Genomic DNA, 10,144 nt, shown 5'->3' with positions numbered 1-10,144 from the left:
TGCCAAGGCCCAGGCCTGGCCTCAGCAGAACACAGCTCCGGACACACACACACACACACACACACACACACACAGAGGAAGATTTTTCTCTTCTTAGCAGGGAGCCTCTTTGCCCCCAAGGGGGGTTCTCTGAGACTTGTGGCACCACCCCCCCCCCCCCTCAAAGACACTTCCTTCCACTTCAGGATCTCAGATATTGGAAGAGAGATTAATTTCTTTTTCTTACAGCCTGAGGTGGGTGGAGGAAAGGCTTGTAAATGCAAATATCCTCCAGTGAGCTATTGTGTGGAATCAGACTAGATCTTTGGAAACTAGGCTTCTCGGCACCATCCCTCCTTTGGCTCTGCAACTACCAATCTGACTCCCTCTCTCCTCAGGGAGTCAGACTGTTACCTGTGTGTGCATATGTGTGCGTGCACCAATGCATGTGTGCATGTGTTCTCACGCATGTGCATGAGTAAATCCCAACTTTCCCCTCTATTGGTTACCTTTCTTCCTGGCATCTCTACCCAAAACACTTTCCCTGGGTCCAATTCCAGAAACTCCAACTAGTTGCTGGGGGACCTGAACGTGTGACCCACCCATTCCCAAATTGTTTTTCTAGGGACCCACAGAATGCCATTATAAAAGTGCGAGGCCAGAGGGTTCTTCATATGGCACCATGAGGAGAGCCACCTGCTGGCCTGAAGTGGCTGGCTGCTGTGGGTACCCAAGGAGAAGGCAGCAGATAGCTGGCAAGCTGAGCTCCCCGGCCACCTTCACAGTTTCCCGGTCCCCTGGCTCACATCGTCACCTATTCTCAGGGGGAGCAGGCATGTCCCACAAGCCTGGTGAACAGGGGAGGTCTGGAGGAAGCTGAGATGTCTACCTTACAAGTTGCTGCTGCTCCTTACACAAGTTTATTTGTTAGAGTGTCCCCCTGGAACCCTGAGACAGGTGGAATGCCTGAATGGCAGGATTCCTCCAAGTCTTCCCTGCCTGGAGCCAGACATAGGGTCCTCTGCTGTCCCCAGTAGGTTTGGGGGCACACGGAAGTCCAGCCAGGACTGGAGAAGTATGGGGGAAAGTAAGGGCAGGGGGCACAGCTGAGAGACTGCCTGAGAAGGACTCCTTCCTTAATTGGCGTATGACTGACTCAGTGGGGACCTCGGAGCTTAGAGCAGCAGGTAAATACAGCAAGTAAAATTGCTCAAGGGTCATCCTCACAATGACCCAGGTGGTGAAGGAGGAATTGGTCCTATTTTACAGAAGAGGACACTGAGGCTCAGGAGGGGCTAGTGATTATCTCAGGGCTGCCCAGCAAGGAAGTGATAGATTCTCAGATCAGTGCTTGTTGCTTCACTGCACAGAGGGATCAAATGTTCTGAGGGAAATAATGGGTGAGCCTGTCCCTGAGGAACATGCCCTCACTCCCACACTCGTCTCACTGTCCCCTCTCCCTTGGCCCTGACAGTGCTGCTTCGAAATGCTGCTGCCCCCTGTGCCCCTTCTGTAGCAGTGGGGCTGGATGGAGGGGGCATTTGATCACAGAGACGTCAGTTCCTGATAGACAGCAAGCCCCCCCGATCAATTAGAACAGTCTGAATCCTGAGTTCCCAGGGACATCGTCCTGAAGGGACAGGCCCTCTCCCCTTGCTCATTTTTATGTCTGTGGTCCCTGCAGCCACAAAGAGCCTTTTAACATCAGGACTCAAGGGTGGTCTGCCTATTTATCAGAGTAGGTGGTGTCACTGTCGGAAAATGGTGCCTGGTTTTCTGGGTCCAAAATCCAGAACTCTGCTGTGTGATCCTGAGCAAATATCTTTTCCTCTCTGGGCCTCGGTTTCCTCATTTACCACATCATCTTGGATTAGATGGCTCTACTCTGATGTAGTGTGCAGTCATGTATCTTTCCTTCAGTAAACCGTAGAGGAGTGAAGCCTTGCTGTAGGCACGGGGCTAGATGCCGAGGATTCAGCAAGGAAAGAGGAGTAAGGGTAAGTCTCTGCTCTGAAAAAGCTCAGTTTCCATTCTGTAGCGTTTTTGTTTTTTGTATTTTTTTTGTTGTTGTTTTTATTTTTCTCATGATTTTCCTTCATGCTGACTTACCTTTTCAGAAAATGCCCCCGGTTCCGCTGGAGAATGGAAATTGGCAAAGAGAGAAGGAAAAGGTCCAATTTGCGCCTTTGCTATTTTAGGGGAGGTTGAAATTACCAGCCAAAGTGGAGTGATGTGCTCACTGGAGTGACCTCCGTTCCCCAAGACAGGAGAAAACCCAGGTCCTCTGCTTGTGAAGTGGCTCGAGCTGTTAGGCGTGAGGCATTATTACATAAATTCAAGCTCGCTGCCTATCCTTAGTACCCTGAGTTGCCTGAAGGGGGGAATGGCACTGCCTGCGTGTGCAGCCCAAGCGCTCGGGCCGCCGCTGCAACCGGAGCGAGGAGCGCCCGCCCGCACCACCTGTCCCCGCCGGCATTCCAGAGTAGAGGCCGAATTGGCAGGGAGCCGGCCTGGATCAGTCGCCGCCTCAGTCCGCGCGGGCCCTCCTAGGGGTGTGTCTCGCGGCTTCAACTCCCAGCCGCTCCTGGACGAGCCCCTAAAGGCGTCTTCCTCCCCGGCGGGAGCCGCGCGCACCCCTCTCTTCGCGCTGCTGCCCCGAGGCCGCCGCAGGCGGATGCACGACCTCAGGAGACGCTGGGACCTGGGCTCCCTCTGCCGGGCCCTGCTCACTCGGGGCCTGGCCGCCCTGGGCCATTCGCTGAAGCACGTGCTCGGTGCGATCTTCTCCAAGATTTTCGGCCCCCTAGCCAGGTACGTTTTAGGCGAAAGAGGGACTCGCGCTCCCGGGCCGGGGCGCGCAGGAGCCGTGCGGGGAGGGAAGGCAGCCGCGAGGGGGAGGAAAAGGCGCAAAGTTCCAGCTGGCCGGTGGCGGCTGGGCTCGGGGGCTCCGGAGGGGCGCGGCGCGCGTTTGGCCACGCTGCGGCTCCCTTCCCCCGGTTCCGCGGGCACCGGCAGCGCAGCGTCTCCGCTCTCTAGTCCGGCTGCCGGCGGACTTGTCCCCCCGGGGGAACTCCAAACGCCCGGCTCGGAGCTCCCTCGAGGCGGCCTTCAAGGTGGGCAACTGGGCGCAGGCAAGAGCAGGGCTTCGGGGCGCAAGGGGAGGGACCCCGCGAGTCGGGCAGGCGGGGAGGCTGCGGCATGCGCGCCCAGGGGATTGGGGGCACGAGCGCCGGGGGGGGGGTCCGGTGGGCGAAGCAGGATGAGGATGGGAACCACCGAGAGTGGAGCGAGACGTGCGGGGGCTCGGACCCGGGGTGTTAGTTGGGGAGTGGGGCGACCGGGGCGGGCGGCGTCCGGTGGGTACGAAACCCCGCGACGCAGCTCTGGAGAGCTCCAGCGGGTGGAGAGGGCAGGCGGCCAGCGGGAAAAAGTCGGGGGGAGGGGGGTGTGCGGCAGGAGACACAGCGCTGAGCCTGCCGGGAAGGAAGGAAGCGGGGAAGGGCGCCGCCGCCGCGGAGTACTCGGTGTGGAGGGGAGGGAGGAAAGGGGCGCAACGGCGGCGCCGGGGGGAGGGGGGCGGTGCGGGCGCACGGCGAGCGCGGGCTGAGCTGCGGGATTGACGTAACGAGCTTGGGTTTCCCCCAGCGTCGGGAACATGGATGAGAAATCCAACAAGCTGCTGCTGGCTTTGGTGATGCTCTTCCTATTTGCGGTGATCGTCCTCCAGTACGTGTGCCCCGGCACAGAATGCCAGCTCCTCCGCCTGCAGGCGTTCAGCTCCCCGATGCCGGACCCATACCGCTCGGAGGATGAAAGCTCCTCCAGGTTCGTGCCCCGTTACAATTTCAGCCGCGGCGACCTCCTGCGCAAGGTAGACTTCGACATCAAGGGCGATGACCTGATCGTGTTCCTGCACATTCAGAAGACCGGAGGCACCACTTTCGGCCGCCACCTTGTGCGCAACATCCAGCTGGAGCAACCGTGCGAGTGCCGCGTGGGTCAGAAGAAATGCACTTGCCACCGGCCGGGTAAGCGGGAGACCTGGCTCTTCTCCAGGTTCTCCACGGGCTGGAGCTGCGGGCTGCACGCCGACTGGACCGAGCTCACCAGCTGCGTGCCCGCCGTGGTGGACGGCAAGCGCGACGCCAGACTGAGACCGTCCAGGTGAGTGCACGCCCGCGGCCGAGGGGGGCCCTGGAGCGCGGGAGCCGACCAGGGCCTGGGCGGGCGGAGGGCGGGGGCGGGGGTCCCGGCTGGCCGCTGCCGGCGCCCCGCGCGCACCTCCCGGCCAGGCGGGCGCGCCGGGACTAAGCGGGCGCCAGACTCCTTGGCGCGCGCGCTCACGGCGCCCTGGCGGCCGCGGGAAGCCTGTCCGCTGCGGCCCGGGACGGCTCGGCTGTCCGTCGGCGGGTTGGCCTGTGAGTGCCGGTGAGTGGCCTCGGCTTGAGAGTGCGTGAGGTGGGGAGCGGCCGGGAGGTCCAGAACGAGCGCCCCCCGGCCGCTGCTGGAACAGGGTACCGCACGGGGACTCCGCACTGCAGCGCCGGAAAGAACCCTGAGTCCCTCTTGTCTTCTCTCTTCTTTTCTCTGCACCCCGCTTCCGAAGCCGCCTTTCTGCCCTCTCTTCCCTATCCCGCTCCCGCATTCTCCCCCCTCCTTTTCTCACTTCCTCTATTTGCCTTCCTCTTTTTCTCTTGCTCCTAATCTTGTGGGCTCCTGGCCGCTCCCTCTTGCCTTCTTCTTTCTCTCACTTTGCCTCTCATTCTGTCTCCTTTACCCTTTCTGATTTTTCTCTTTTTTGCTTGACTTTTGCCACTGTCCTCCTTTCTCTCCTCTGGCTCTGTTCTCCCTGGGTGCTTGTAAATGCAAAGTGATGTATGGGCGAGGGGCAAGTCCCCTCTGCCCCTGTTTGGGGACACCTGGAGAGCACTTGTGGTACCCAGCTTGCGCCCTCCACTACTGGCTGCACTCCAGGCATCTGCCGCGCTTTGCGAGTGCGAGGGACACCCTGAGTGCCAAAGGGCAAGCTGGGACGCTGCCCTGACCCCATGTAGGTTTCGGTCTTGAAAAACCTCTCCAGATGTACAAAAGCTGAGCTCCAGCATGCGAGGCTGGCAGCCCACGCGCCGGGAACCCGGGGCCAATTCGGGAAATGGTGATTTATGAAGAGCCTGTAGCCGGTTGGTTTCAAAGCTAGGGCATTTCCTTCATCCAGCCGCAATGCCCAGTTGCTGGAGGTCACGGAGTGCAGTAAAAGGGGGAGGGGGAGAAGGGCGTGTTGGGCTCCCATTATGCCACTGTCCCTAAAACAAATCTGGGGGACACCTGTGTGCTCAGGGCTTGATTTCGGGGTCCTGGGATTGAGTCCCTCATTGGGGTCCCCATGGGGAGCCTGCTGCTCCCTCTGCCTATGTCTCTACCTCTCTCTGTGTCTCTAATGAATAAATAAATAAAATCTTAAAAAAATAAAACAAATCGGCCGGGGCAGGGAGTTCAGGCAATGGCCTGAATAAGTCTAATTGCCCCACGGGGCCTCTCTGGCCAGGGTCTTTGGGCAGGCAAGGACAGGGATGTGCTCCCTGCCTCCCCATCAGGTGACCATAGGGGTCCTGGAGTTTGCTGTTTACAGCAGCTACTTACTGGATGGGCTCCCAATTCCCACCCCCACCCCCAGGCAGGGTACTCTGTGCCTTGAAGGAGGAGGTGCTTTGCAGAGGCTCCTGGAATGTGAGACCCAGTGCAGTTTCTTCTTTCTAGACCAGGCAAATGGAGCCCTCTGACTCTCCCTGGTCACCACTGAAATTTGAAGAGACATCACCCCGGCTCACTCTCCTTTCTCCTGGCTTCACAGTATTTTTTCCTGAATGCTGGGATTCTGGCAGAATCTGTTGAACTTTCACTGCCTTTACAGCCCTAACAGATTTCTTTTTTCCATCTGAAGAGAACCTTCGCTCCAGGAAGGTTGCCACTTCAGTCCATTGTAAGAATTGTAGAAGTCATTGTCATCATAAGATACTGGTGTTTAGCAAGATCCCAAACAATTCAGCAATATTGAAAACAATCTCACTTGCTGATGGAGCTTGTAGGTGTAGTGAGGGATGGTTATATTTTTCTTTTTAAAAAAAAGCTCTTTAGAGCAAAAATAGAATCCCACATCCATGACTGTGCTGGTGAAATAAAAATGAGATGTTGGCCACTGTGGAAGTCATGGCCATGTCTAGAGCCCCACAGGGCACATGTTCCTTTTCAAATCCTTCGGGACATGTAGGTCAGGGTGTGACACGGTCTCTAAACAGACCTTATAAACATGGCCCAGATTATGTATTTGGTGGCCACTATTCTCTGCCAGACCCCTTCAGAAATGTTTCATAAGATAATCAAGACCCTTCAAGTGGAGGTTCATCCTCTTAGATTGTCCCAAATTGAAGCAACATTATCTGACACGAAATGGGATTTTACTTGCTCGTAAAAGGGTGATACCACAGTGCCATCTAGTCTAATCAAAGAAGAACCACTTTTTAAACAGTCAGTTAATGGATCTTACACCATTCGCACAAATTTAAAAAAATTGCTAGAGAAACATTGCTACCCCGATTGTATCTTTTTATTTCACTAATTTCTGCCCACCTCCAGAAATCTTCATCTTGAAGAATAGTGGTAGCTTGAGGGTTCCAGAATTTCCCCAGGGTGCTGATACATCCCTGCCTTCAGAAGGACCAGTTCAGTGAGTTCTGATAATCTAGAAGAGAGAAGATATACATTAAGTGTATGTGAGTTAGAATGTGTGCGAGAGCGTGTGTGGTGAGAATGTAGATGCAAGGGCAGTGGTGATACGTGGGGTGAGGAGTTGGTCTCAGGAGATGAGAGTCAGCCATGCAGAGTTCCCGTGTGGAGTGGCCTACCATGCCAGCTGGTGGTCTGTGTGTTCTGCTGAACTGGGGGGAATAGCAGGCTCTGTCTCTTTGGCCAGGGAGTTGTGACACCCGGGCCTTCACTGCAGGCCAGCCACAAACGAGCTATGTGACCTTGGACTGGAGCTATCCAAGCCTTGTATGTATGGAGAGTGCGTTCCGGTTGCTGATGAGCTTTCACATTCCCTTATCTCTGCTATTTCACCACAAACTTGCAGTATCTTTGGGGAGAGGGAGGAGTGAACAAAAGTATCCCCATTTATCAGATGAGAGCAAATCCCAAAGGTGCCGACAGACTTTGCCAAGGTCATGGATCTCTGGGGTGGCCCCATGGAAATCATATTGCAGTTCTGTCTGCTCTGTTGATGGCACCTTGAGGCACAGGGTACTGACACGAGCACCGTGAGGCATTTCATGTTAGCAATGCCCACAAAGTGAACACTGGATTAATGTGAACCGATATTGTTACCACCTGCATGGTCACTGGGTTCAGTAATGTTACACGGGTGAGTTGGGACACAGGATAGGACCAAGGTTGCCACGGCCCCGGGGAGAACAGATTTCTGGCACCCTGAGGCTTTCTGTGCTCTGGGAGTGGAGGAGTGGGTCTCCTGGCTAGGTTGCAGAAAGGCCTCTCACTGCCATGTTGGAAATCACTCTAAAGCCATACAGGATGGCAGGACACTTGGGGACCTGGTGAATAAGCAATGGGAGGAGTGCTGAGTAGCAACAGGGGCCACCTTCTGACTCACAGCCATCTATCCACGTTACAGGGGGTATGAGAGGCCATTGCGGCTGCAAGCCAAGACCCTGAATCCTGCTCCCAGTGCTACTTTTGTCATGCTTCCCTGCCTCAGAGGATGGCAGAGTGCTCGGGTGATATATAGCTGCTGAATAGAAATGACTACGAGCACGTTGCCTGGCGAGGACAAAGACAGAATGCTTGGCTGGCAAAAGGTTCAAGTTGTTTATTGAGAATAATATTTCTTAAAAAAAAAGAAAAGAAGAATAAACTAGAAATTGCATTTCATGCATCTGTCTGCCAATATGTTGTTTGGGGTCAGAGACAGGTCCTGCTCATTCTAGAATTTCTAAGACCATTTTTCAAAATGTATCAAAACATTCTTGCTTACCAGCTGTTAAAACTCCCAAATTCTGCAAGCTTTTCTAAGGCCAAATTCCTTGTTTGTAGCCAACTCCAGAGCACCACTTGGTCTGTGGGAGGAATTCCGAATTGGTCACAGGGAACGTGTGCTGGCCTCATTTTTCTTTGCCAGGTACCGTGCTGGCTGGCATGCACAGGGCAGCTGGAGGGTGCGGGGGCACAGACCAAGTTCTGTAGCTGTACTAGTCAAAGAATCTGATTGTGAGGGTCCTGTTGCATCCTAGACTTGTAGGGTCTCTACATTTTCCAGCAGCCATACGGAAGAGTAATTAATTGTCATCTAAAATCCAGTTACTAAAAGGCATTTATATGAAGAAAAGCTCTATTTTTTCTTTCCCTTTCTTTAAAAAAGGTGGCTCTATCTTGAACGAGCTGTGTCTTCACAGGAACTCTGTGGCGCCTGTGCCCACTCATGCCTCATGTGTCCATGCTCCGATTCCTTCCTTGTTTTGGATTTGGCAGTGAGGCAGCATGACAGGCCCGACTTGCAGTGATGATGCTCTGTGGCCCTCCAGGCTTTAGAACCACCCCCCTTGGCTCTCATAGGTGCAGCACCATAGCCCAGTGTGCACTTCTTCAGCTGCCTTTGAGAGGAGCTGCTGTATTCTCCCACCTGTTTCACAGGAGAAGGGGAAAACCCCCCATCACATCTGTTAAACTTGAGCAGAATTTGTTAGCATGGTTGCATGGATCCAGGGTCCTGGGATCAAGCCCTGCGATCCCTGAACAATGGGGAGTCTGCTACTCTCTTTCCCTCTGCCCCCCCATTCTCTCTCTCTTCCTCTCAAATAAATAAATATAGATTTTAAAAACCCCTCTCAGTTCTCAGGGTAGTATAAAAAGGCTCTTCAAAATTAGCATTTCTCAATAGTAATTTTAGAGCAGTGGTGTTATTTGGCAAGAAGAATGTCAGAGCTTGTCTTTTATAGATATCTGTCGTCAACTTTGGTAGTATGAAATGACATTAAAGATTAGTCATCTTTTCCATCGTTATTCATTAAACAAAATTTTGTGAAACTGCCCATTATCTTCCAGGGAAGGCACGTCATTCTTGCTCTCTCAGAGCTTACAGCAGAACAAAATAACTCGGTATTTTAGATGTTCAATAAAGGAGACGAATTTTGTTTGGAAATTACTTGAATATCAAGAATGTCTTTAAAATGTCACACCTTTGAGGGGATATAGTAAAACACAGAGAAAAGTTCATCTGTTTATGTGGAAGTTTGTGTCTAATCAGCAAACTCTGGAGTATCATGACCTCTGCACAGTGCTAGCAGTTGGGGGAGATTAGAGCCACGACAAAGCCAGAAAAGCCAATGTGTCATCATCTTCAGCCTCAAGTCCATAAAGATTAGAGGGCAAAGTGCAGAACTGTGGATCAGAGTGGGGGTGGGGGGTGCTTGTGATTTGGGGCAGGCCCATCCCCCCTCTGAAGAATGGGAGATTTAACCAAGATGTTTTCTCAGGCCTGTTCCTTCATAAGAAATGAGGGAAGGAACAGGCCAGAAAAAGGAGAGATGTATTCAGGAAGACATCTGGGAATGTGTGGGTTGTATTTTAGAAGAACAGAGGCATTGCAGGTGGGCATGGCATCCTCTTGGCATCGTTGAGGTTCAGTGTCCTCACCTAGTCAGGGCTGGCCAGAACTGAGAAGGTCATGGTTGGGGAAGGGTGAGGTAGGGAGGTAGATGGGGTGAGACCTCATGGTCAAGGTCCTGGAATGGCAATAAGGAAGGTGAACCCCAGTGAGTGGGAGAAGCATATGGATGGGAGGAATGTAAAAAATACGAAAGGAGATGAAGTCTGGAATCCAGTTGAATGCACCTCCTGATTTCTAGTGTGGAGTGGAGATGGTATCAGCGACCAAATCAGAGAGGTCGAGAAGGAGATCTAGTTTGTGTGGGGAGGGCACTGTATGAAAGAGATGTGACTGGTCTCTGTTGCCTGGACATGTAGTGGCCAGGGCTTGAAGGGAGGGGAAAAACACTCTGGGGCAGATTAGGGCTTAGATGTATATGTGGGAGTCTTTGAACCCAGTTAATCTGCTTTAACAATTGGCATTATTATTTAAATGATAGCTGCAATTCAC

The 10,144-nt window shown here is 53.5% G+C and overlaps 1 protein-coding gene across 4 annotated transcripts in view; it reads left to right on the top strand.

Moving 5' to 3' along the window:
- The first annotated feature begins 2,330 nt into the window (after positions 1–2,330).
- HS6ST2 (heparan sulfate 6-O-sulfotransferase 2) overlaps positions 2,331–10,144 on the top strand; it is a 286,829-nt gene continuing 279,015 nt past the window's right edge. Inside the window, exons 1-2 of one of the 4 annotated variants that reach the window (XM_038588330.1) lie at positions 2,331–2,790; positions 3,625–4,143. In XM_038588330.1, the coding sequence (XP_038444258.1) occupies positions 2,363–2,790; positions 3,625–4,143 (947 nt within the window). In that variant the 5' untranslated portion in view covers positions 2,331–2,362. The remainder of the gene's footprint in view (positions 2,791–3,624; positions 4,144–10,144) is intronic. The other 3 variants (XM_038588331.1, XM_038588332.1, XM_038588333.1) reach the window with 3 other exon arrangements.

Source organism: Canis lupus, chromosome X, assembly GCF_011100685.1.
Source record: "Canis lupus familiaris isolate Mischka breed German Shepherd chromosome X, alternate assembly UU_Cfam_GSD_1.0, whole genome shotgun sequence".
Lineage (NCBI taxonomy): Eukaryota > Metazoa > Chordata > Mammalia > Carnivora > Canidae > Canis > Canis lupus.
This window is presented reverse-complemented; position numbering and strand designations above follow the sequence as displayed.